This window comes from Polypterus senegalus, chromosome 1 (assembly GCF_016835505.1).
Source record: "Polypterus senegalus isolate Bchr_013 chromosome 1, ASM1683550v1, whole genome shotgun sequence".
Lineage (NCBI taxonomy): Eukaryota > Metazoa > Chordata > Cladistia > Polypteriformes > Polypteridae > Polypterus > Polypterus senegalus.
In genome coordinates, this window is record NC_053154.1 from 298,891,685 (window position 1) to 298,919,537 (window position 27,853).

At 38.6% G+C, this 27,853-nt stretch overlaps 1 protein-coding gene across 1 annotated transcript; it reads left to right on the forward strand.

Moving 5' to 3' along the window:
• Nucleotides 1-825: 825 nt before the first annotated feature.
• Nucleotides 826-27,176, forward strand: LOC120515933 (arsenite methyltransferase-like). Its single transcript, XM_039737359.1, has 8 exons — nt 826-1,040; nt 3,567-3,717; nt 18,489-18,625; nt 18,745-18,814; nt 19,334-19,415; nt 20,915-21,046; nt 24,384-24,526; nt 26,984-27,176. Exons 1-8 carry the CDS (start codon nt 826-828, stop codon nt 27,137-27,139), a joined length of 1,086 nt encoding a protein of 361 aa, XP_039593293.1. The 3' UTR covers nt 27,140-27,176.
• Nucleotides 27,177-27,853: the final 677 nt, after the last annotated feature.

Genomic DNA, 27,853 nt, shown 5'->3' on the forward strand with positions numbered 1-27,853 from the left:
ACAGTGTATTTTATGAATAACTGAATTCCTTTTCTGCAATTTTAATTTAGAGATCCCTTCCTTTTATTCTGTAAAATCATTAAGGGTTAAGGGCCTTAAAATGCTCTGGATATGCTGTCTAAATCTTCATTTACTGTGCTTGTGGCCAAGAATAGATATACAGAACATGAAAAGTGAGTTACGGTGTGCAGATTGTTTTTGCAAAATGTTTCTAAATTGAATATAGAAGAAAAAGATTGTTGCTGGGAGGTGAAAATTTTAACTTAATAAATAATATGCAAATATATGATTAATAGGGTGGCACGGGAGAGCCCAGGTTCAATTCCCGGGTCCTCCCTGCGTGGAGTTTGCATGTTCTCCCCGTGTCTGCGTGGGTTTCCTCCCACAGTCCAAAGACATGCAGGTGAGGTGGATTGGCGATTCTAAGTTGGCCCTAGTGTGTGTGTCCTGCGGTGGGTTGGCACCCTGCCCGGGATTGGTTCCTGCCTTGTGCCCTGTGTTGGCTGGGATTGGCTCCAGCAGACCCCCTGTGACCCTGTATTCGGATTCAGCGGGTTAGAAAATGGATGGATGGATGGATCTTATGAAATTCACTTGGCAGGTTTAATATTAATGTAGGTCTGGGATTCAAAGCACTATATCATCAGCATAAGTAGATACTTTCTGTTCCATCTTTTCCCTTACAATCCCTTATGATACTTTTACCTGTGACTGCTTCTAGACATAAGTAGCTAGTGATTGAGTAGTTATCTCAAATAGCATTGCAAATAAGCTTTGTTTTATGTGCACCTTTCCTTGTTATTTTATAATCCACATCCACTACCCATGAACGTTTGTAATTTGGTGGACATTTTGATCCACAGAGCAAAGTCAAGTGTCATAATTTATGAGGTTTACTTTTCTGTTTCACAGGATTACTACGGCAAACACCTTCAGAGCTCTGGAGATCTCAAGACAAATGCCTGCAAGACCTTGGCAAGGCCACTTCAAGCCACCATTCAGAATGCCTTCAAGAATATACATCCTGAAGTTGTTTCTAGGTGTATAAATGCAGATTATCAGTATGATGATGTCTGTTTTTGAAGTTAAAAGATAAGTTCAGTATTTTTCAATTCAAAGTTATTTCTTCATAAACATGGTATACATGCTTTTGCCACACGAAATTGTGTTCTACAGTTAGGCCTTTTCTCTAAATTTAAAAAATTGCCAGTCTTGGCATTATACTGTACAGTATAATGTAACCTATGGGACATAAGGTATCACCGTAAAATAAAAGCCTGAAAACTTACTGAGTATGTACTCTTTGAAGTGGCAAAAGTGTTGATATAAGAAGACCTTCTGTGTTTATGAAAATGGTTCTGGAAATAGTTTTATTGCATATTCCTGGTATTGTATTTCTCAAGGTACGGATACATTTTCAGTTAACTTGTGAAATAGAAGTGATCTTCCTTGGAGGAGTTCTTACATAAATAAATTAAAATACCATGATACCGTGGAATATAGCCGGAAAAGTTTACTCTGATTTTGTATTTCGAGAGGAAACCATGGCTCGAGGGTGAATGGTTATTGCAGAAGAATACAAGCATTAAGTGAGCATACACAGCCACATAGTAAAATGTCTGAATGTCATAATGTTTTGGTTTTTAGTTTGAAAATAACATGTATAAGCTATTTTACGCTGTGTGTGTGTGTGTGTGTGTAATCTCAAGCCACAGATCAATGGTCAGGATCTTTCTTTGCTTGAAAAAAGGACATGTTTGGTATCCGAGCGTCTCGAGCCCCTTAGGTTCCATTATAAAATGCCCACACTGGCTATGTATTTTTTTTTTTCATTTTAAGAAAACACTCAATTTTACAACGCAATTTTGCATGGCAGAACTTTGACTTAAAAAATACTGAACATATCCATTAAGACTTGGTGTATGAATCAGGACATCGCTTTCTACAATTGTATAAAACTAAGTGGTAATGCATTGTATGATGCAAGTAGACTGCCTTTTGTGTAGGTTTCCATTATTAGGCCTAACAGTAATCATTGTTAAAGAAGCTTATGTGTTTTTAAGACTTATTTATATATATATATATATATATATATATATATATATATATATATATATATATATATATATATATATATATATATATATATATATATATATATATATATATATATATATATATATATATATATATATATATATATATATATATATATATATATATATGTGTTTGTACCGTGTTGCCAGGATATCTTCAGTAATCCTGAATTGGATTAAGCAAATTTGACAATGTTACATCGTATTTAATTTTAATATTAACATTTTTATATTTGATTCTCACAAAATATAAAATTTTGCAGAAGAAATAACATTATCAAACTTTTTACTTAATTTGTTTCTGGTTTGCAACATCAAGCACAAAGCAGGAACCAAGCCTGAACAGGACACATTCATTCACATGCCCACATTCCTTCTCATAGAGCCAGTTAGACCAGAGTCAAACTGTGTTACTTTGAGTCAGAGATCATGTCACACTTAAGTTGTTGTATCTGTAGTTTCCTTGAGGATGTCAGAATACATGACCCAGTATTGGAGAAGCTGAAAGATTAAATAACTCTTCCACAGGTTCTCAGCAAGTTTCAGATATCTTATGGTGCTGTAAAACTACTGCTACATCAACCCATTTTGGAAGTTAATAACCTGAAGCAAATTGGAATAAGAACTGAATGAAAGAAAACAAGCAACATGGAGAACAACCAAGCAGTTGCTACTGCTGCCGTTGCTCTCTCTGTTTCACTAATAGTAATACATTTTATTTATATAGCACATCTCCCTTGCTTTCCTTTGTATGTATCGTATTTCTGGCAGAGTGCTCATTGGTTACCAGCGCCTATAGAAGTGCCCTCAGACTTGTGACAGTATGGCTGAGTTGCTGTGAATACCATAATGCATGACTAATGCTCATGGCTGTACTCAGCAACTGTTTGTAAAGATTATGTAATTAAAGACCAGTGACTGAAAATTGCTGGAAATGTGTTTCAATTGTGACAGGGACTTAACATGCACACATTTGAAGTTTTGGTGGAAAACAGAAGTACTTTTAGAAAAACCCTTGTATAACAAGAAGAAAATGTACAGACACCACAGTACCTGACAGCAGGATTTCAACAAAGAGTGTTGGATCTGTGAGGCTGCTGGGCTAACCAGTGCAATTTTGTGCTGCCTTGAAATAAAAATAATTAAATAGTAAGTCAAGTATAAAAATCTTGCCTTACTAATTTAGTTTTCAAGTGTACCCTGCTGCCTTGCAATAAGAAGATCTTGGGTTCACATTCTGGGTCCTTCCTCTGTGAAAGCGCTTTGAGTAGTGAGAAAAGCATTACTATAAATGTAAAGAATTATTATTATTATTATTACTTTCAAAACCCAGTTTTCAGTCTCTTTCCCTCTTGTTAAACCCTCTTCAGTTAATGTGAAGTGAGGTAACCAGTCTGGTTAACTACATTTAGAGGCTGCTGAGTGTTCCTACCAGTGAGCCTCTTTGAAGTTATGCTCCTTTATTCTAAGGTACTATGGCTGTGGAATGGTGGTTCCAGAATGTCTAGAAGGTTGTCGTGTGCTGGATCTAGGGTGTGGAGCTGGAAGGGACTGTTTTCTACTGAGCCAGTTGGTTGGAGAGGAGGGTCATGTAACAGGAATTGACATGACAGAAGAGCAGGTAGGCCCAATGTAAAATTTATGTTTCTGAGTTTAATTTTAGCAAAATAGCTTACACAATAGTTGAATGATGTTAAAATGTCATGATCAGTGACTTTGAAATTCTGGTAATACCTCATATAATGAACAGAAACTACTGTGTCATAGAAACGATTATTAATCCTTTCAAACCGTTGGCCTTTATGGTACATTAATAATGGAGGTCTGTGAAAAGGTAGTTTATGATTTTTTTTTGTGTTACACTTCATAAAGTCAGAAGAGAAGTGTGGCAGGATTCCGTTATTTTCACTTTCCAGACCTGACACACAATATAATTATATTTAACTTTTGTGACATTGTAGTTCTATGGAAAAGTATTTGCCCTTTTTTAAGATTTTCACATTTTTGCTTATTTGTTATCATTTAGTTTATTCACTCAGATATTTAGTATACAGTGATGGATTGGTGTCCTGTCCTGGGTTGTTTTCTGCCTTGCATCCAGTGCTGCTGGGATAGGCTTTGGCCCAACATGACACTAATTTGGATTAAGCAGCTGAAGCTGTGACATTGTCTGTATTTAATAGCGTCATGCGCATGGGAAACAGCTTGAAGGCTTAGGTGATGGCCACTGGCAAAACACGGAACCAGTGCTGCGACCCAAGGAGAAGCACACGACTCCTCCCTGCTGCTATGAGTTCAGGGAACTAGGACATACCATCCCCAACTGCCCCTGCTTTGACGAGCTCATTGTCTGCAGCACCTTACCATTGCTAAGATTTACAATTTGCTAATCTTTTTACATAAAACAGGATAAAACAGTTTTTTATAACTTGAAATGGAAGCAACTGCTGCCTAGTGGTTCTGCTAGAACTTGCTATAGCCCACGAGTGTCAAACTCCATGCCTGGAGGGCCGCAGTGGGTGCAGGTTTTCTTTCTTTTCCTAATCAGTGTCCAGTTTTCACTGCTAATTAACTTCTTTTCCCTCTATTTTAATAGCCCTCTTTTTAAGGATTAAGTTTTCTGAATTGATTCTTTTCTTCATTAAATGACAGCCAAACAGAAATGAGACATGAAACGAGCCAACAGATGACCAGCTAAATTGGGGCTTCCAGTTCCTTAATGAGAAGCTGATTCTTGCTGTTAAATAAACCCGTTATTCAATTCAATGGCTTGTTGCTGCTATCTTTTTGCCACAGCAGACATTTTCCAAAACTGTTGATATTCTGTTTTTTTCTAAGAACTCCTAAAATGTTTTGCTAACCTGAGGGATCAACCTTACTGAGACCTTCATCTTTATTTTCAGATTTTGTTTGATGGGTGCAGGTGAGCTGATCATGTCCTGCTTGTTTTATGTCTCATTACTGTGCGGCTGCTAATTAAGGAAAAACAGCTAAGGGGCCTGAGTCAAGCTAATTAAAGCTAAGGCTAAAGAAGTTAATTAGTATCAAAAACTGGTCACGAATTAGGAAGATGGTCAGAATGAAAACCTGCAGCCACTGCGGCCCTCCGGGACTGGAGTTCGACACCCCTGCTTTAGCCTAATGCTCCTCTCCAAATTGTACTGCTTTAACATTTAAGGCTATCCAACAATATTAATGTTACCAGCAACAATCAGACAGAAAGTTAACTAAAACTAACTCATGAGGACGAACATACTCTCTAAACTGTGATGTTATAGGAATGCTGTACAAGCATAATGTTACAGGGAGAGCAACATCAGCTGCATTTATCTATTATAGTATTTGTTTACCAGTTACTTAGCAAGTTGTTAAATAATGGCGCTTTTCCACTGCATAGTACGGCACGACACGGTTCAGTTCAGCTCACTTTTGGGGGGTTTTCCACTGGGAACAGTACCTGGTACCTGGTCCTTTTTTTAGTACCACCTCAGCTGAGGTTCCAAGCGCGCCGAACCGTTACCAAAACGTGACGTGTAAACTCTGCTGGTCACTGATTGGCCGAAGAAAATCGTCATTACTGCGTCACTGGATATTCTTTTCTTTTAGGTACACACACGCGGAAGTTTGTGTCCCGTCTCTCCATCGCTGGACGCAGTTTTTTGCATAAGTGGATAAATGTTTCTTCAGACATTCGAAAGTTCTCCAGCCACTGAGTGTTTGTAAAACCGGGAACAATCACATCCCACCACTCTGAAGCACGGTTAAATGTCCAAACAGATGGTCTGTTGCGGCGACTTTTTTGCAAAATGTGGAAGATCTGTAATATACAGAATCAGCATTTTAATGTTACACTGGCAGTTAAGTTCATTTTATGCTTTGCAACAGTGATAAAAGTTAGCTAGTGATGTGCTTTTTTTAGATGCTTACCCTTGCGCGTCGTCGAGCTAAAGTGTTGTCGTTGTCTGCGTGTTGTTGTAAAAGTTCCACGGTGTCACGGCAGTAGAGGCGGCGCAACTATAACGACACGTGAATAATCCCGCCCACTCTAAAGCGGTACTAAACTGCAGTCGAAGCGCAAACCGAGCGAACTGAGCCGAACCAAGGTGAGCTGTACTGAACCGTGCTGTGCCGTACTATGCAGTGGAAAAGCGCCCTTATACACTCACAAGTACTTAGGCTAACTTAACTTGAAATCTTATGGATGCACTTTACAACTGTACTAACAAAATAAAGTGCCACTCCCTGATTTGCAGGGTGAGATTACACTTAATGTTGCATATGTAAAGTTTGTGATTCCACATGGCAATGTTACTTAAATGGCATTAATTGATACTGAAGGAAAAGTTACATACAGCAATGACAGTATCTCCATTTATCACAGAGTTTAACTTATGTTAGTCATCTTTAAGTAACTAGGCTAAAAAAAAGTTAAATAGGCTCAACCTATTTATTCTTTTAACTTTACAACAAAATAAAATTACAAGTACTGACTCATTTACAGGGTGAGAACAAATAGAAAAAATGCATCACCATACTTCACACACACTCCACTGCAGATTGTTCATGAAATGCAAACAATATTGTAAGATACCATTATTAAGTCATGTGAACCCTGTAAAAGTAATATGACACTTGTATCAATTCTTAAATATGGTAAAATTGTATATTTAAAGATGACCAGATTATACTGTACTGTTGAAATTTGGCTGTAAATTAACAGCAATTTGTAACAAAGTATACAGTACATAGGTCCTGACCTATTGACTACTCTGTAGGCACATACCTGACTCAGCTGGTTGAATGGTAAGGTGTTAGATAGATAGATACTTTATTAATCCCAAGGGCAAATCCACATAATCCAGCAGCAGTATACTAATACAAAGAAACAATATTAAATTAAATAGTAATAAAAATGAAAAAAATTAAAATAAAATTAATGTTAGCATTTACTCCCCCGGGTGGAATTGAAGAGTCGCATAGTGTGGGGGAGGAACGATCTCCTCAGTCTGTCAGTGGAGCAGGACAGTGACAAAAGTCTGTCACTGAAGCTACTCCTCTGCCTGGAAATGACACTGTTAAGTGGATGCAGTGGATTCTTCATGATTGACAGGAGTTTGCTTAGTGCCCGTCGCTCTGCCACAGATGTTAAACTGTCCAACTTTAATCCTACAATAGAGCCTGCCTTCTTAACAAGTTTGTCCAGGCGTGAGGCGTCTTTCATCTTTATGCTGCCACCCCAGCACACCACCGCGTAGAAGAGGGCACTCGCCACAACCGTCTGGTAGAACATCTGCAGCATCTTACTGCAGATGTTGAAGGATGCCAACCTTCTCAGAAAGTATAGTCTGCTCTGACCTTTCTTACATAGAGCATCAGTATTGGCAGTCCAGTCCAATTTGTCATCCAGCTGCACTCCCAGATATTTAAAGGTCTGCACCCTCTGCACACAGTCACTTCTGATGATCACAGGGTCCATGAGGGGCCTGGGCCTCCTAAAATCCACCACCAGCTCCTTGGTCTTGCTGGTGTTAAGGTGTAAGTGGTTTGAGTCGCACCATTTAACAAAGTCTTTGATTAACTTTCTGTACTCCTCCTCCTGCCCACTCCTGATGCAGCCCACAATAGCAGTGTCATCAGCGAACTTTTGCACGTGGCAGGACTCGAGTCATATTGGAAGTCTGATGTATATAGATTGAACAGGACCGAGAAAGTACAGTCCCCTCGGCGCCCTGTATTGCTGCACACAATGTCAGACCTGCAGTTCCCAAGACGCACATATTGAGGTCTGTCTGTAAGATAGTCCACAATCCATGCCACCAGGTGTGAGTCTACTCCCATCTCAGTCAGCTTGTCTCTAAGGAGCAGAGGTTGGATGGTGTTGAAGGCGCTAGAGAAGTCCAAAACATAATTCTTACAGCACCACTGCCTCTGTCCAGGTGGGAGAGGGATCGTGAAGCATATAGATGATGGCATCCTCCGCTCCCACCTTCTCCTGGTATGCAACTGCAGAGGGTCGAGGGCGTGGACCTGTGGCCTCAGGTGGTGAAGCAGCAGCCGCTCCATGGTCTTCATCAGATGTGACGTCAGAGCAACAGGCGGAAGTCATTCAGCTCACTAGGACGTGATACCTTTGGGACAGGAGTGATACAAGATGTTTTCCAAAGCCTTGGGACTCTCCCTGTTCCAGGCTCAGGTTGAAGATGCGCTGTAGAGGACTCCCCAGTTCCAACGCACAGGCCTTCAGCAATCGTGGCGATACACCATCTGGACCCGCTGCTTTGCTGGCACAAAGTCTTTTCAGCTCTCTGCTCACCTGGGCTGCTGTAATTGTGGGTGGGGATGTCTCACCTATGCTGGTATCAGCAGAAGGATGGTTGGAGGATGCAGTACTCGAGGTGAGAGTGGGTTACTGTGATCAAACCTATTAAAGAAGTTGTTCATTTGGTTTGCTCTCTCCACGCCTGTCTCGATGGCGGCACCCGCTTGAGCTGCAGCCAGTGATAATCTTCATCCCATCCCACACTTCCTTCATGCTGTTGTTCTGCAACTTCTGCTCCAGCTTTCTCCTGTACTGCTCTTTCGCCCCCTGAGCTGGACTCGGAGTTCCTTCTGCACGCACTTGAGCTCATGCTTATCACCACCTTTAAAAGCCCTTTTCTTCTGGTTCAAAAGGCCCTTGATGTCACTTGTAACCCATGGCTTGTTGTTAGCATAGCAGCATACTGTTCTTACTGGAACTACAATGTCCATACAGAAGTTGATGTAATCAGTTGTGCATTCAACAGCCTCTTCAATGTTCTCACTATGTGACCCAAGCAATATATCCCAGTCTGTAGTTCCAAAGCAGTCTCTCAGAGCCTGCTCTGCCTCAGGGACCACTTCCTGAATGAGCGTGTAGTTGTAGGTAGCGCCTCACTCTTGGTTTGTATTGAGGCTGAAGCAGAACCAGGTTATGATCTGCTTTCCCAAGCGGCAGGCAGGGGTGGCGCTGTATGCGTCTTTAACGTTGCATACAGTAGGTCGATAGTCCTGTTTCCCCGAGTGTTACAATCCACATACTGGGAGAAGGCAGGTAATGTTTTGTCCAGCGTTACATGGTTAAAGTCTCCAGCGATTAGCACAAGTGCCTCAGGGTGCTGCGTTTGTAACTTAGCAACTGCGGAATGGATGATGTCACTCGCCATCTCCGCGCTTGAGGGGGGATGTAAATAATAACAGCAATCACGTGTCCAAACTCTCTGGGCAAGTAATAGGGGCGCAGACTTACGGCCAACAGTTCGATGTCCCTGCAGCAAGTGGAGATTTTAACGTTTACATGTCCTGAGTTGCACCACTTTGTATTGACATAGAGAGCGAGTCCTCCTCCTTTCTTCTTTCCGCAGGTACTTGCGTCTCTGTCCGCTCTAACTGTGCTAAACCCGGGTAGCTCCACGTTAGCATCTGGGATGATAGACTTTAGCCACGTTTCACTAAAACACAGCAAGCTGCATTCTCTGTAGGTTCTGACATTTTTCACCAGCACAGCCAGTTCGTCGATCTTATTTGGTAGTGAGTTTACATTTCCCAGGATCACAGAAGGCACCGACGGTTTATAACGCCATTTTCTCTCAAGTTGTCTCGATTTAATCTTATCTTTTATCTTTGCGCCGGCTCGGCTGCCCGATATCGTCTTCTTACCTCGTCAGGTAAATAAGGAACCACACCGGCATAAGCATTTCTTCTCAGTGCTTTAAGCTGACTACTTGAATAGGCGATTCTCGGAGTGTAAAAATCCATGTCAAATAGTAAAATAGTAAAAAGTGTCCAGGGAGCAATTCCACATAAAAGAAAGTGGTGGAAGTGATCAGTGAAATAGAGAAAAATAGAGATAAAAAGGTAAAAAGATAAAGTCATATACGGAGCTGCTGGAAAGGCTGCCACTCGGATACGGCGCCGGAAATAGAAAGCGTTACTTACTGAATTTGGTATACTCCATGATCTTGTTTACTCAGAAAATGTATATAACTGACTTCTGTTGCTGCCTGTATGTTCCTTCACGTATACATGCTAAACCCCTTACACTGTGACTCTGGTACTTATTAACATGAATTATATTTAAATACTTCATTATATGTATTTTAGTAGAGTAATACTGAAATTACTCCTGAGAAAGGTACAGAAATCTTCAGCCTTTTTGCCTTCACTAGTATTTTAATCTTACAGGTGCAAACAACCAAAAGTAAAAATACAGGGTCCTGGCTGTTACAACCAGTACATGACTGATCCTTTGGTTCAATCCCCAGGCAGCAAAGCAAACTATAAACTTATTTTTAGGGTTCTAGTTACACTTGGTAGGTGTTACCACCAAATAGCAACTCCCTATACTCCATTTTAATTTGCTGAGGATAGTTTTCCTTTCTATGTTCAAAGGGATCGTCCCCCAGTGGCTGTTGTGTGGTGGTGAATTATTGAATGAGACAGACCTCCTTTTGACTCCAAGTGTGCCATCTTAGAGTGTCAGTATGTGCTTTTTCTATTTTATGTGTTTCAGTTTTCACTGTGCAGCCACCTCTGATGCTCAGATGAAGGTGGATTGCCTTGCTGTCCATGAGGTCCACCGCTTTGAATTCTTTTGGACTAAACAAAAAACAAAGAAACATTAAGGAACAACTTGAGTACATTTATGTTAGGTAGAATGGCCAATGAGGGCTTGGCAGTCTTTTGGCCTTGGAACCCCTGTAGGTTTTGTGGGTTTTTTTCTCTGTTTTTTAATTTGTATTTCATTCTGTTCCACCAAGCCATCAGATGTTATCATTGGATTAATCTTTAGAAATTTAACAAAATAATACTACAGTAATCCCTCCGCGAAGTAGAAACCATATGTTTGTATAGTTATTTTTATATATTTTAAGCCCTTATAAACTCTCCCACATTGTTAACATTATTAGAGCCCTCTAGACATGAAATAACACCCTTTAGTCAAAAGTTTAAACTGTGCTCCATGACAAGACAGAGATGACAGTTCTTTCTCACAATTACAATAATGCAAATATATCTTTTCTTCAAAGGAGTGTCTGCATCAGGAGCAGAGAATTTAAGAGAGAGAGTGAGCGTTCCCAAAGAAAAGCAAACAATCAAAAAATCAATACGTGTGCTTTTAAGTTTGCCGAAGCAAAATAAAGCGGCATTTTTCAGAGGAGCGTCAGTATCTTCTAAGCAAACAGCCTCTGTGCAAACAACCCCTCTGCTCACATCTCCTCCGTCAGGCGCAGAGAACGTCAAAGAGAGAGAGCGAGATTAAAGCAAACAATCAAAAAATCAATGCGTGTACTTTTGTGCTTTTAAATATGCCGAGCACCGCAATAAAGCGGCATTTTTTAGAGGAGCATCAGTATCTTTTAAGCAAACAGCCTCTGTGCAAACAGCACCTCTGCTCACACCCCCTCCGTCAGGTGCAGAGAATGTCAGAGAGAGTGAGAGAGAAAAGCAAACAATCAAGTACCGTGCGGGAAGCATATCATTGAGTTTTAGTTAATATGTAATACATGCTCTGATTGGGTAGCTTCTAAGCCATCCACCAATAGCGTCCCTTGTATGAAATCAACTGGGCAAACAAACTGAGGAAGCATGTACCATAAATTAAAAGACGCATTGTCCACAGAAATCTGCGAACCAGCGAAAAATCTGTGATATATATTTAGATACGCTTACATTTAAAATCCGCGATAGAGTGAAGCCGCGAAAGTCAAAGCGCGATATAGCGAGGGATTACCGTATATATAAGGACTCTACTTTTGTACTATTTATAGCATATATCCATTTTATGTAAGTCTGTTGTTTATTTTTTTTCTATTCATTATTATTCTTACCTCTTTTTAATTTGTATTTCTTTTCTTGCAATATTTCTTTGACATCTTTTAAAGCACTTTGAGCTATGTCATGTGTTTGAAAATATACTATAGAAATAAATGTTATCTGTTGGGTTTTTAAACTAACAGCTGGCTCAGGACACAAACTAATGACAACTTTAAGCTGCTTGTTTTTAATACAAGTTTTATTTTTCCAGGATACATGCTTAAATTATAATTAATTTTGATTGTTTTCTTCACACATCACTTGGTAAATTTGTTACTTTTTAAATAAAATGTAAGTGCAAGTAGTTACGTAATATGCATGCGTAGGGTCAGAATGTGAGTCAGATGTTAGCATTTATGTCTAAATATTTCAGGAATTATCTTCCAGTGGCTAAAGTGTTCAAATCTACTCTATACATACAGTATATAAAATCCTAATCCTAAAAGTGCAACGATTTTATGTCATGTTTTACGCTTTAATTATTTTAAAAACTACATACTGTATATACATGTTTGGTATCATTCTTTTCAGAATTTATTGAACTTTAATGTGATGTTGTTAGATTTTCAGATTCGTATTCGGTTTTTAAATTATAAACTAAAAAATATCAAGAACTCATGTCCCACAAGACAAGACTTTGTGCCAAGAGATTTAACTACGACAGGGCCAAAAATAAAAGGCAAAGAGTAGGACAGCTGCTGTACAGGCTTTTAAATGTTTGGAGCTTCCATACGAGATGCAGATCACACAGCACTGCAGCAGCAGCAAGCCAGCAGTTGATTGAGCAAAGAGGAGATAAAAAAAAAAAAAAATTGTATCACCATTTAAGAGGTGGTTTTGGAGGATAACCTCGTCTCCTTGGGGTGCGTTCAGTCCCCCTCTTCACAATGTGAGCGGCAGAGGCACGAAGTGGCTGCCGCGTAGTGTAGGCAGGGGAGGTTGGCGAGCGAAGCAAGCAGGAGGGAACCCCCTAGTGTTAAACATAAGGTTATAGGTAGTGTTGTGCTTAAGTCCATGACTACTATAAATAGATATAGATTTGCTCAGAATTTGTCACAATCATCAATACAGGATTTGTAGCTGGAGTTAAATACAAGCAAGAAAAAACAATGTGCAAGGAAGTGACAGATTTATTCAAGTGCCATACTGTCTGGACATTTCATGAAAATTTCACAAATATGGCAAAATGTTTGTTCTGAAATAGGATATACAGGATTAGAATTGAGGCAAGAATTGTACAGATGATGTAACATTGAAGAGAAAATAGTTGAACTGGTCCTTAAACAGTCCTGGGTGATTTAACAACTGCTGAGAGATTACTGGCACCACCACTTGCCACTGGTATTGTAAGATTTTAGTCTGTTAAAACCTATTAATGTAGGACAAAAACCACTAACCAGATTCAATGATGTAGTATCCAGAGGTAAAACACGTGTCATGGATTTGCGTTTTTAATGCACATTTGCCAATCATTGTTATTACGAAAGAAGCCGTAGTGTTTCCAAAGAGGAGGTGATTTGGTTTGATTTTGCTTGGACTTGATCTTCCCACTTTCTATGTCTGACCACTTTGCTAACCAGTGCAGCTTTCAGAGGCAACTCTGAAACTGTAGCAGCAGAAAATTAAAAGAGGTGAGACAAGCTTGCTAACATAGTAGAGACTTGAAAAGTTATTTTATCTTTTTTTTTTTTTACCCAAATGTCTGAGCGTTGGATAATTCTTTGTGCTAGCATATTTTGAAATTTCATATTATCAGACTTCAGTTGCAGAGTGATTTGACTTATGCCATAGCATGATCGAGTACTGTATATATCAGACTGGATGCTTTTTGAAACAACTGTTAAAGAGCAAGTCTACAAAATTGATCATCACAAATAAAGAGCTCTAAGCTCACATAGGTAGCTTCTAGCTGGTGGAATGAACTACCCACCTGCATTCAAAATTCTGACTTCCTCAATGTGTATAAGAAGCATTTGAAGACTTATTTGGTGTCTCTATATATACAGGTGCTGACCCATTGACTACTCTGTAGGTAAATATCAAGTATGTCATGAGTGCCTCCATGTACATGGGTGCTAAACCACTGACTACTCTGTAAACAAGCAGCAAGGATTAGAGCTTGATGCATGCTGCAACATGGAGCCAGTGGAGTGACCTGAAAAGAGGAGTGACATGTGCAAGGCTCAGCTGGTTGAATACGAGAGAAGTCACTGCATTTTCAATCATCTGCAGCGGCTTGGTAGCACCTGCTGGTACCTCTGGCAGTAAGGAGTTGTAGTAATCCAGATGTGATGAGATCAATGGTGGGACCAGATGTTGTGCTGCATACTCCTTCAGATACAACCTGATCTTGCAAATGCTATGCAGACTAAATCTGCATGAACAAGGGACAGTTACATTGTGATCAGTGAAGAATAACCGGTCATCAATGACCATCCCAAGGCTGTGTGCTGACTTGGCAGATTAGTGATAATGAGGCAAGCTTTACAGAGATAGGGTATGAAATAGATGGACTAGGTGAGATAACACGGAGCTTTGTCTTTTCCAGCTGGAGATGGTGGATGGACGGTGGATATCAGTGAGACATCTTAAGTTTTTAGATGAGACCTTGTGGTCCCCCTGGAGGGAACAATAAATACAGCTGTGTGTTGTCACAAACTCCACACAGAGCCATAGCAAGGTTTGGGGCAGCCACCCATATATTAATTTCCTTGCTGCAAAGTTGCAAATAAATGACAGCACTAATGTCCAAAACAGAACTTAGGGAATAGGGGAAAGGTGGAGGCATTCAAAGGTCAGGACCGGACGTGACATCAAGGGGGCCTGAGCCGGCAAGGTCTTCCTCTATAGGTCTGGACCCGGAAGTGACGTCAACAGGGCCAGGTGGAACTTCCCATGAATGGTCTGTAGGAAAGCAGGAAAAAAGAGTCAGTGCACTCTGCCACATCCCAGTTGGTTTTGAAATTACCCTTACTCAAGCCCTTTAGCTGCCTCCCATGTGCACGTGTGTGGCAGTATCTACAACACCGATATGAGATTTCATGGTATTGGATGATTGGTTCTAGTGTAATAGGACCTCATGCAAGCGCTCCTTAGCTGTGTGACATTGCTAATCTAGGGCAGGATACAATAACAGCCTTTGTCACACAAGCCAAAGTGAAGTCCTTTTGCTCAGTTACTCTGTCATTTTACTGCATCCGCTCATTGAGTGGTAGTCCTAAGGCACTGAGCACTGTTACTTGTGTAATGCAGCTACGATTTGAAAACCTCATTTGGAACCTGTCCCTTTATATCTTGCTGTTTGCTGGCATGCAACAGGTGATGTGCATTCTGGTGTTCCCCAGGGAAATTGGAATCATTTGGTTCAGTTTAATGAAAAGATCTAGATTGTTGGCTCAATGATTTGTTTATATATTTCATTGAGTACCAACTTTTATACCAATCTTTCCCCCAGTCCCACAAAGCTCTGACCCCTCCCCATATTGTGCAATATTTATGTAGAAGGACAGCCAGTTTGGATAGAAATTAAAGATAGGACCGCCTGTCCCAGTGCAGAAAAAGGGCCAAACAAGGCACTGATAGAGAAGGAGAAAAAAGTCACTGGCACAAAGACATGCATTGTATGTGCCACAGCAAAATAAAGGACACTGACGGGGGGCAGTATACTCTGCAGACAGACAAAGGCACCTTCAAAAGAGTGATTTAATTTTGGAGGTGGCAGCATCTCTGGAGCACTGTCTCAGCTATTGTGCTGTGGAAGACTTGGAGCTGCATTACCATGAAGGGCCACCAAAGGTTACTGTAACTTGGCTACTAAGGGAGTTTGTTAGTCCTGATTCTCACCTTGACAGTGACAGCAGAATAAACCTAGAAGTGGTCCTAAGACACTAGTCAAGGCCCAGTTTAGTGTTTAGGATTATGGACAAGGACACACTGCTTGAGAGGAGAGGACAGACAGAGAGAGGGAGAAAAGGAGGGATTGGCCCACATAGCCACCAATACACAGCCAGCCTGTCCAAGATTCTGGATTCAGCAGCTGTTTATGTAGGCCAAAGAGGCTCTGAGTTTTTGAGTTTCTGTTTTATACTTTAACCCTGGTTTTCGTACAGCTCATCTTTTAGTTTTTGATTTTCTTTAAAACTTTCTTCTTGGATTCTGTGCTTGCATTGGCATTACTCTGGATTTTCAGTCAACTTGACAGAGCCACCTTGTAAAACACCCTTGAAATTTTACTACTTTCAGATCTGTTTAATTGTAGTATTTGGGTTAATACAGAAGCATATAATTAAAAAAAACTAAAGGCTGAATATGATAAGTTTTAACAAGGGACAGAAACCACACACATACACACATTTTGAGACTAATTTTATATGCATATCATCTCATTTTCTTATTACTTTTCCCTGGTAAGGATTGCAGGGAAATCCCAGGAATTTCCAAGACAGAAAAAAAGATATAATCCCTCTAGCGTATCCTGGGTCTGTCTCAGCGTTTCTAACTTGTAGAATGTGGCTGAGACTCCTAAGCAAAAATGAACGCACTTACAAATCCTGACGCCAAGAGAGGCCTTAGACACAATACGATAAAATTACATTACTTCTATCTATAGCCAGAAAATTTGATTAGTAATACAAACAAGAAAGAATGGTTAGCGTGGACGTCCTTCACAAGATTCACGATAGGGAACAAATATGACATAAGTGCGTTTGTACAGTAAATATGACTGACAAGGAGGACGAGTAAATCATTTTAATCCTCCTTAATATGGTAAGTGTCTGTCCATGTGTCCGTTCAGTGGCTGTGTCTCTGTCATTCCAACAGATGACACATCACAAATATTAACACTGCTTTTATAAGTCTCATACCGAATGGCATATAACAGCGACATGCATTGCATAAAGCACTGCAAACATCACCACTAATGTCTACTTTGATTACTTAGATTTCAACTCATCTCAGACGTGTAGCACAGCTAATCATATTAATAAAGCAATGCCTAAAGCTGGTGTGATGCAGACATACAGTAACTGTAGAAAACCCCAGTATAGTCCGCTAAAAGCTGCCTCAGCATCCAAAGACAAAAGTGTATTAGGCGATCCTGAACAGGAAGCAGCTGTCATGAGGACATATGAGATTTAATTCATCTAATTTTATGATTAGTTTTCGTGTTTGTAAAGCTTAGAAAGTTGAAATTTCTTAGTCTGTGCTTACTGACCTCATTAGGTGCATAGCTACATTACATCCTGATTTTTCACCAATCCAGCTCAGGGTGATAATACAACAGTGGATGGTGAAGTCACCTGAGAATCTTACAGGAATGCAGCTGCTTCTGTCCAAGGCATACCGTATAATACACATATTGCCTAAAAAATGTATAAGACTTATAAGGATACGTTTGTTCAAAGTTATTTCTTTACAAACACAAAATTGTGTACTAAAGGTAAGTGCTTTCTGTAAATTTTTAAAATGACCTTACCTGCTCTGTAGCTTTACAATGGAGGGCATTGAGTATGGAGGAAAAGGTTACAAGGTGTTTTTTGTTCAAAAATGAAATGTGGAAACAGTTTTAGAATGTGTGTGTAATTGTAAGATGTGGATCAATACTCAGCTACTTTCTTGGCTTGAAAAAAGTCATATTTAGTAAGTTTTTAAGCTGCTCCACTGTGCTCTATAGACTGCATTATAAAGTGCCAGTAAGGATAATCTATTGTTTTTAATATATTGAAAGTGATTAACTTTAGAAAGCAATTTTGCTTGGCAAATGCATATTTCTGAGGAAATAACTATGACATGAAAAATACCAAACTTTTCTTTTTATTGCAGCTGCAGTCATTTTTCTAGTTTCTTTGTTTTAACAAATGTTAAAGAACTGTTAGCACTTACATGGCTTGTTCCAGGAAAGTTTTAATTCATAGTTCATAAGGCTACTCAACAGCTGCTCAAACAGAGTCTTACTAATATGCAGTAAATGCTGTCTGATGTCTGATGGTGTATTTCATGAGTGTTGTTGTATTTCTTGTCTGTTTGTATTAAAATTCTATCACTGATAAACCATTAACCCTCTAAAACAGGGGTTCCCAACATTTTTCATTCCATTTACCCTATGGCAACTTTTTTGAAAGTAAATTTACCCCCACCCTGTTTTGTTTAGTAATTTGAGTTTAAATTCCTTCTATACTAAATCAATTGACAATGGGGAGACTTTAAGATACTGTTTAACATTTTTATTTTAATTTCAAATAACAATAATAAAAGCACATAATAATGCTATTTCACAAAATAGGCCTACTTCAAATTTTATTTTCAACTTCAGAGTTTTTGAGCAAATCTACCCCCTGAGTGCATGAAATTTATCTCCTGGGGGGTAAATTCCAGCCTGGTTCAGAGCTCCTGCTTGTTTCATGAAATTGGACTTTTATCCCAAGTGTGGTAAATCATTTTTTTCACAAGTTGTACTTTTCACAAATGGTAGAGTTGTACTTTTCACTAGTAGATCCATGCTAGTTTTTTTTTTTGGACTGACAATTACAACCCTGCTTTTCATTTTTTCTTTTTAAGATCGCTGTAGCACAGAAATATGTGGACTACCATGCTGAGAAGTTTGGCTTCAAGAGACCCAATGTGAATTTCCTCCAAGGGTATATTGAAACCCTACAGGAGGTAGGCCTACAGGAGTGCAGCTATGATGTTATCATGTAAGTTGAAGGTGAACCAAAGATCTGTTGTAACAGAACTTCGAAAATCTTGGAATATGCACCCTAGTTTACTGAAACCCAACCAGTAGTTAATTCTTCTTTGATGGATTTTCTTTCAGATCAAACTGTGTGATTAACCTGTCCCCAGACAAGAAAGCAGTTCTGAAAGAAGCCTACCGTGTACTTAAGGTGGGAAAATTCATGCATTTATTATTTGCACTGTACAAAAATAATTGAAAGTGGAAGAGAACTGAAAGAGTAGAGTAGTAGACAGATATGTGCAGTGTGAACAAGGCAGCACCTTGCTTTATGCTGCGGGATCCTCACTCTACACAATGTTACATTAAAGTCAGCTTTCCGTCTTGAACCCCCTGAGCAATAACAAATCTCCACTGAATGTTTATACTTTTCAATAATGCAATTTGTTGCACGTGCATTACGAAAAATTAAAAGTTATTTCTTTAACCTTCCTACAAAGTGTTGATCCACAGAGCAATTCTGCATGCAGTTTTTCTGTTATATATGTTACACGTAGCAGTTGTTCAAATTATACTCTTTCAGTATATTACTGCTACACCCACTAAACAAGAGGTGGCATTAAAATACAACATTGTGTTCTGCTTACCGTGTTTTTATGTGTGTTTGTCTGTAAGAGTGTGTACAAATAATGAACTGGTTGTCTATAAAATACTTTTTTTCTTTTTTCAGGATGGTGGAGAAATGTATTTCAGTGATGTCTATGTAAATAAACGTCTTCCAAAGAATCTGAGAGACCACAAAGTACTTCTGGGTTTGTGCCATATTATTTTTATACATTAACATCCCGCAGGTATTTGGAAGTTTTATCATTAGTGGATTCTCAGTGACTTAGTGTTATCTAAAAGTTTCTTTAAGTATGTGGATAATTTATTACTAATGTCTTGCACACATAATTTCATTATCTAAACTCTGATATTTAATGAAGGTGCCCTAAATAACAAAGATGGAATAGAAAACAGTCCCGACTCATAACAGTCCTGCTGCAGTTTGGACAGTGTTGATAAGGCTATTTTTATGAGAGGCAATGTAAGGTTTCAGTCAACGGTAGCCCTTTTTATTGTAGTTAAAGAGATCAATTTTAGACTAATCATTCCAGAGGACATTCTTCCAAAAATCCACATGATCATTCAGAAGGTTTTATGCAAACTTTGAAAGAGTAGCAATGTTCTTTTGTTCTTTGCTACTATACCCCTTAATGAATCCTGATGTTATTTAGCTATTTAGAGATAAGAACATGAACATAATTAAGAGACGTGTGGCAATAGAGTCCTGGCTTTATTTTAGACTATGATTTTTTCCCCAAATTTTCCTTTGGGACAAGTAGAAGAAAGTTCTTAAAATGGACTTAACAAAAAGTATTACTCCCAGCCTATACATCACGAGGAGGTTGAATGAACCATGACTATGGATTTTTGGCCTTAAGATAGCTGAGGTTCTTTCAGACATTGTCCTGATCATCATCACTTTCATTGTGTATCTTAGCACCCAGTTATTTTAAAACATGACAATAACCTTTTAATATACTTTTGCACAGGGTGTTCTTATTTTTTTTAATTGAATTCTTGATGTCCTCTAATCAATACATAGAATGGTTAGAAAACTTTTCTTTTAGAAACTTAAGAAGAACAAACATAACATTCTGAAATCCATATACTGGCAACATTGGGCACAAGGCAGGAGCTAGGCCTGTGAAAGCCGGGAGTTGGACCACAGCAGTAAAGCAAAGTAGTTTTGTTTAAAGAAGACATTCTTAGTAAAAATAAAGCAGTGAAAGTAGTATTTTGAGATTTTACAAACTTCTAAGGCAGCACTGTAGTCATTTTACTTTGTTATTTAAAGATTGGAGTTCATAAATCCCACAAACTGTTTAGTTGAATTTTAATGCATGGTGTAAAATGCCTCCCATTTACATAATGATAAGTAAGTCTTTCAGTTTATACGGACTTTTAGTTTTAAAGATTAAATATATGTAAAATGTTTTTAAAAATCTATTTATAAGAATGAAAAAAAAAGATATGACCCTTGTAATGATGAGGAAATACTGAAGAGGAATGCATCAGAATCATGTCTAAGCATGAGCAAATAACCTGCCTGTTCTTTATTCTGTGTCCTTTTGTATAGTTTAGTGCAATAAAAATGGCTTTGAAAAGCTCATCTTAATGGTGATTGTTTTTAAAGATGCTATCAAAATATAGATGGTTTTATAGAAGAATAATTTTTCCACACAAGATGTCCCTGTTGTATTTTCAGGGGAGTGTCTTGGAGGTGCATTGTGGTGGCTAGACCTTATTCAGCTGGCACAAGAAGTTGGCTTCTGCACCCCAAGATTAGTCAGCTCCAGCCTGATTAGTATTAATAATAAGGAACTGGAGAGTTTAATTGGTGAGTCTTTGTTTTGTATATACTGAATGAAATATTTACTAAAAGTGAATTTATCATTATTGTTGCATCTACAGAATAAAATATTTCCCAACAAACAGGGATCTTATTATATGCTGTTAATTGAGAGCATGGCTTTAATCACAAACAGTGATGCTCTTATATCATTTTGTTAATAATCCCCCATTCATGATAAAGTAGTATAAATGTCTATATATACAGTAGATTATTGTTGTGATATCACTGTTTACCATAGTCCTAACTATTTTATATACATCAAATCATCCATCCATCCATCCATTTTACAACCTGCTGAATCCGAACACAGGGTCACGGGGTTCTGCTGGAGCCAATCCCAGCTAACACAGGGCACAAGGCAGGAACCAATCCTGTGCAGGGTGCCAGCCTACTGCAGGGTGCACACACACACCCACACACCAAGCACACACTAGGGACAATTTAGAATCGCCAATCCACCTAACCTGCATGTCTTTGGACTATGGGAGAAAACCGGAGCACCTGGAGGAAACCCATGCAAACACGGGGAGAACATGCAAACTCCACGCATGGAGGACCTGTGAAGCAAACCTGGGTCTCTTTACTGTGAGGCAACAGCACTACCACTGCGCCCCTGTGCCACCCACATCAAATCATAAATTCATCAAATTCTTCAACCTTCTTTATAGTATAGTGTTATAATGAGCTAGAGATCTTTCAAGCAGGTACATGCTGAAACAGAAACCAAGCCTGGAAGGAACACCACTCCATCACAGGATAAACATTCCTATACAAAACAATGACGTTTAAAATGAACAGATTATGTTGTAACTTTTCTAAATGGAAAAAATGCATTAAGAAGTGTCAAGTATAAACATACATCTTATATCAGACACAGCAAATAATAGTAAGACAGTGAACACTCTTTGTTAATTTTGGATCCATGTCAATAGTATGAGTGTGTGCAGTTTATTAGTTTAACGACTTGTAGGTAGAAACAGTTTGTGAGTCTGATGGTATGGAATTGAATTCTCTAAGGTTTGCTTGCTGGGTGGCATGAGGACAAATAATTTGATAGTGGGGTGTATAGTGTCTTGAGACTTTGGAAAAGGCCTCTTTTGGTCTCTTGTCATAAACATTATGAATGAGTTGAGTATGACTCTGTTGATGAACTGGGCTATTTAACCAACCTCTGAAGGCCGGAAAATCAGTGCAGGATTGCAGAGTCATGTTTTACATAAGGTAGATTTCAGGCTGTCTTGAATTATAAGTAGTGAGAAGTCAAGCAAAATGACACCTTTGATTGGCTAACTAAAAGATTACAATATGCAAGCTTCGAGACAACTCAGGCCTCTTCTTCAGGCATGCAAATCCATCAGACTTCACTACTGTAACCTGTCTGCCATTCAAATTTATTTTAAAGGACTACAGTGGTCTAAATAACAACAAAATCCCTTTTTTATTTATATTATTAACACATGGTCACTTTTACCTTTCTGATTTGAAAAAAAATCAAGAAAGGCTTGTGTGGGACTTCATAAAGTGCATCATCCTTATCACACAATACCCACTCAATCTTTTGTAAGTCTCATAGGTTTGCTGATTTAGAATATTCAGACAAACTACCATTTACTGATCACATTTCAGCTTTTTATTATGGTTGTCTTCACAAGCATAGGAATATGTTCAAACACCCAGTCCACTAGGGCCGTGAAGTTCTAGAACTGAGTTTTGGTTTTGTATTTTTTTTTTTTTATTGTTTTTTCTTGCACACTTCGAGTTGCCAACACTGAACATAAATGTTAGACACACTGAGGTAAGGACAGCATGTTGAAGCAGTGCTAGTGTTGCTTCTTTGCAGGAAGGAGACCCGGGTTTGCATCCTTCCTCCTTCCTGTGTGGAGTTTGCATGTTCTCCCTATGTCTGCTGGGTTTCACCTAGGTGCTCTTTTTTTTCTCAATGCCCAAAGACATTGGCACATTAGGTGAATTTACAATGTTAAATTGGCCCTAGTGTATGTTTGGTGTATGTGTTTACTCTGCGATGAACTGACACCCTGTTCCTGCTTTGCACCCTAAGCTTCCTGTAGAAGGCTGCAGCCCCCTCTGCGACTGTGGTCTGGTTTAACAAATTAGAAAATGACATGACATGATATTACACTGTGGTAAGCACTGTTGTATCTCAAGGCTGTACTCTGCACTTAGACACGACTGTAAACCCAGATACTATAGTAGTTATGCCCATTGATTTGAAGGTGAAAACATTTTATTCCATTGGAATAGCAGCAGTGAGACTGTCATAAGCATGTGACTTTATGAAATATATTTTTACCTCTCTCTCTCACATCTTTATTGATTGTTGAAATGGTTAATAATTTTAAATAACTCAAACATCACCTTCCTGGATATTTGGTCTTTTTTTACACTGAAGCTTTTGTCATATCATAAAGAAAGTACAGAAATAGCTATGCCTTTTGTAACAGCTGTCGAGATTTAGTATGAGCACTGCTAAACTTTTGTCTCTGTACTATGAAGAGTATCATTGCTGATTGCATCACAGTTTAGTTTGGCAACACATCAAATCAGTAATTGCAAGGCCATTCAATCAATTATCTCCACGACACAAAAAGGGCTGACAAAATATTATGGACTAAATCTTTCAGCATGATCAAATATTCCAGTTAAGCCCTTTCCATGTTCTTCAGCCTGATTGTGTAGCTTCAGTAGATCAGTAGATCAGTTTAGAGAAAGCATCTGTCCCCAGCCATACTGCACAAATAACAATGTTGGGTGTTTTGCTTAGTATTTACTGTTGTGTACAGTGTCTGTGAATTGTGTCAGTGTTCAGTGTTTGTTTTTTTACTCTATATACTGTTTGTTTTATTGCTTCTTCTTGTCTGATATTGTTATTAACGTGGCCTGATGTGTTGTGTCTAGTTTTGTGTTTTATTGTCTAATGTTTGTATATTACTCCAGTGTTGCTTGTCTTTTTTTGACGTTGTTATTGTGCTGTTTGTGTTGCATAAGTCACATGTAAAATTTTAGATATCTGTATAATAATTTATATGTATTTTTGTACATATATTGTATTGCATTTTGTCCTTTTACATATTATTTTGTGCTTTTTTTGTTTTACTCTCACTATATTTTGAAACGTGTGCAGTTTTCTAGGTTTGTTTATATAACAAAGTGCATTACATTAAATTGAACTATATATTACAGTAAGGGAAGGTCTGGGTGACAGGGTGACATAGAACCAATTTGCAAATACTAATGAAGTATTTTTAGCTCCAAATAGAATTTTATTCTAATACAATATGCTGTTTTCTCGCCCTTATGGTAGAAGGATACCAGTTTGTTTCTGCAACATTCCGTCTGTTCAGGGTTCCTAAGAACATTAAAAGGTCAAGGTACCAGGTCATATACAATGGCTCCATTACTGACAAGGAAGATTGCTTAGATTTTGATGCAAGCTTTAAATTTAAGGTAAGTTACACCTATTCAAATTAATGGGTGTTTTTAAGTTTTTCCTTTCTGGGAAAAAGTGACATGCTGGCATTATAGTAGGGCATATTATCCTTATCTATACGCACCTGACATTAATGATGATGACTGTACACTGCCATTAAATTTACTAGGTGCTTCTTTGGTATAAACAAAAGACTACTGTGACCTGAATATGTCTAATCTTTTCACTATTGTCTCACCTACTCTAGTTTGAAATTCAAGCCGCCACAGAGCAGTTTATGTAGTATCATTAGACATTATAAGGTAGAGTGGAGCTGTGTGCAGTCCTTTTTGTTTAATCCTACACCCTCTTTCTCTAGTAGACACTTGAATTGCTCCCACAAGACAGTAGAGTTGGTTTCCATTTCAATCTAAACTAATTTCCCCTTCTTTTTCATTTTGCTGTACTGGCCTGGCTAATTGACCTTGCACATCTGCTGGTTCTCTTTTCTTGATATACTTAGACTATCTGGTGTTTGAAAGTAATATAAAAATAATGGCTTTACAGCAGGATTTTTAAAAGGTGGTATAAGGGAAGGGCTTATAAGGGAAGGGCTTATAAGGAAAAGGAGAAAAACAGCTGGTGCTGATATACTTTATGTATATTTTTGCCCAGTTGGTATATTCTTTCAATCATATAAAAGTTTTTTATCCTTAGCCTAACAAAAATATGACACTTAGCAAGTCTTAGGAAGACTATAGAAGAATTTAGTTATGTATTATAATACAGCATTATAAATATAAGCAAGTAAATGATAACCTGCAAGAGGCGGCAGCAGCAGCAGTAGTAGCAGTAAACTCTAAAAAGAGTTAAATGATTTATCACAAGGAACTATAAAGAAGTACTTCAAAGGCTGAAAATTTTGTAAAATATATTGTAATAGCTGTTATATACAAATCAATAAATAATAAGCTTAAGCTTTACAATCGTTGAGCGAGACTGCATTATAGTACTGTGTGCAGCTTTGGTCCTTGCACTATGAAACAGATGGAGCACCAGAAGAAGTGGTACATAAAAAAACAGCCTGAGTGTGGGCTACTGTGGCAGTCTAAGGTAATTGAGCTTATTAAGTTGTAAGCAGAAAAGGCTATCTGTGTACTCAGTCTAGATCTTGTGACAGATTGGGGCTCTCTCGCTCCCTTGTACCACGTCAGACACCAGGTAAAAGTCCAATAATAATATTTATTATTATAAATAAGTGCACAAAGCACCCTCCACTCCCAAATACTCAATAAACAATACAATAATCCAATCCTCCAAACTCCCAGACGCTTAGCCACCCTGCCTCCCAACTCAGCTCGTCCGTCTGGGATTTCCCAGAGTCCTTTATAGTCCTTGACCTGGAAGTGTTTGTCCCTCAGTCCATGTGATTATCCAACACTTCCGGGTCAGGTAAAAACTTTTCTTTTTCTTCAGCCCGGAAGTATATCATTTCTTCCATTCCCGTGACTTGGAAATACTTCAGGGCTGTACGGAAAATATAAATCCCTGGGCCTCCCTGCAGCGACTCCTGGCAGCCCCCATGGTATCCAGCAGGGCTGTGTACTATGACTCCACTGTCCATGATTCCCTGCTGGTATTCGGGGCACCTCTATGCTGCAAGGAGGGCTCCATCTAGCGGCCTGGGGGGTATTGGCCGGGATGAATGGCCGGGCATATCTCACAATCTTTACATTCTCAAAGGCTTTGATAAACAGAGATCAGCTAAAGTTGAGAGGCTGGTGCTGGCACACATTAAACAGAATATTCAACTCAGGTTGGTATATCATCACACCTATTCCACAGATGATGCCGTATGCTTGCACTTCTTATTACTCTTACACATCCAGAAAATAAAAATAAAAAACTGATACACTTTTTATAGACCACAGCTCATCATGTAACACTTCTGTAACATCAATGCTGATCACTACTCAACAAGTGACGTAGTGCCCCCCTTTACAAATGGACTGTATCTTTCTTAACTGGCAGGACTCAGGATGTTCAATTTTTCCCTCCACATAGGCAATCCATAGAATAATGTTCTGAGCCGCCATCTTTTGAGCCCTACTCCATCAGTGCATTTGGATGATGATACCATAATCACAGGCCTGATCAAGAATAATGAGATAGCTTACAGAAAATGTTAATGATTTTTTTTCCTTTACAACCATTTAAGAGTGATATTTATTGACACTTCATGAGGATGAGGAAATTTAGCTGGCGCCAGAGAGAGGTGACAGTGTTCTGATTTTTCATATGAAGTGTTTTCCTTCTAAGATTGGTTTTAGCTTTTCTTTCGCAATAAACAAATATATTTTGTAGCTGCCATGACAATAAATGGACAGGTTAGTTTTTATCATCATATTAAAAAAAAGGTTTTAGAACTGAAGAGATCATTTTTAAGCCTTCACACGTATATGACAAAACATAATAGGTTTATTTTTTTCCTTCAGGAGGGAGAAGTGGTTGAAGTAGATGAAGAGTTGGCCACAATTTTGAAATGCTCCCGATTTGTAAATGAATTTATGTATTGCCCAATGATTGATGAGAAGGCATCAGTTGTTCATTGCAGATCAACGCCTAAGGTTTGTTTTGGCAAGATACTTTGACTTTCTTCCAAATTTTTCAGCTTAAAATTATTATGAAAACTGCTGTGAAATATTTTTCATGCTTGCACTGTGATCCCTGAGTCTTTAAATCAGCTTTGTTAGAAGCAAGAATCTATGCTGAAGTCACTTGGTTCAAGGCTGTAACCATCATGGATGAGAAATTATATGTCGCACAGCATACTGAAGGTTGTTCATGCTGATACAGTTTAAAGAATATGCTCGAATTGGCAGCAGAGAAATCTCAGCTGCAATTTAAACTGTCAGATAATTTTTACCCATTGCACCCAGACACATTACTTTAACTAATCTGTACACATTGTTCTTTCATTAATTTTTTTTGAAGCCTTGTATTCCAATATAGGACAATTAAGAGCTTGAGCAACATCAGATATTCATATATGATGAATGTGCAGCTAGCACAATGACCATTAACTTGGCTAAATATGAATACATTGGATCTCAATACTGATTACATATTTATATTACTTTTAATTAGCTACTGGGAAAAATAAATCCAAATATATTCTGCATACCCATCCTGTTTTATTAAGACAGATGTGTTTTACTTTTTCTTTTGTTCTGAGAGTTTCACTACAGCGTGAATGAGAATTATACTCCAGCACAAACTTTGAGCAATTAAGACACGATGAAACACAGCGTGTGCAGTGATTAATCGGTTTATTATTTAAAATACATTTATTCAAATTATATTTG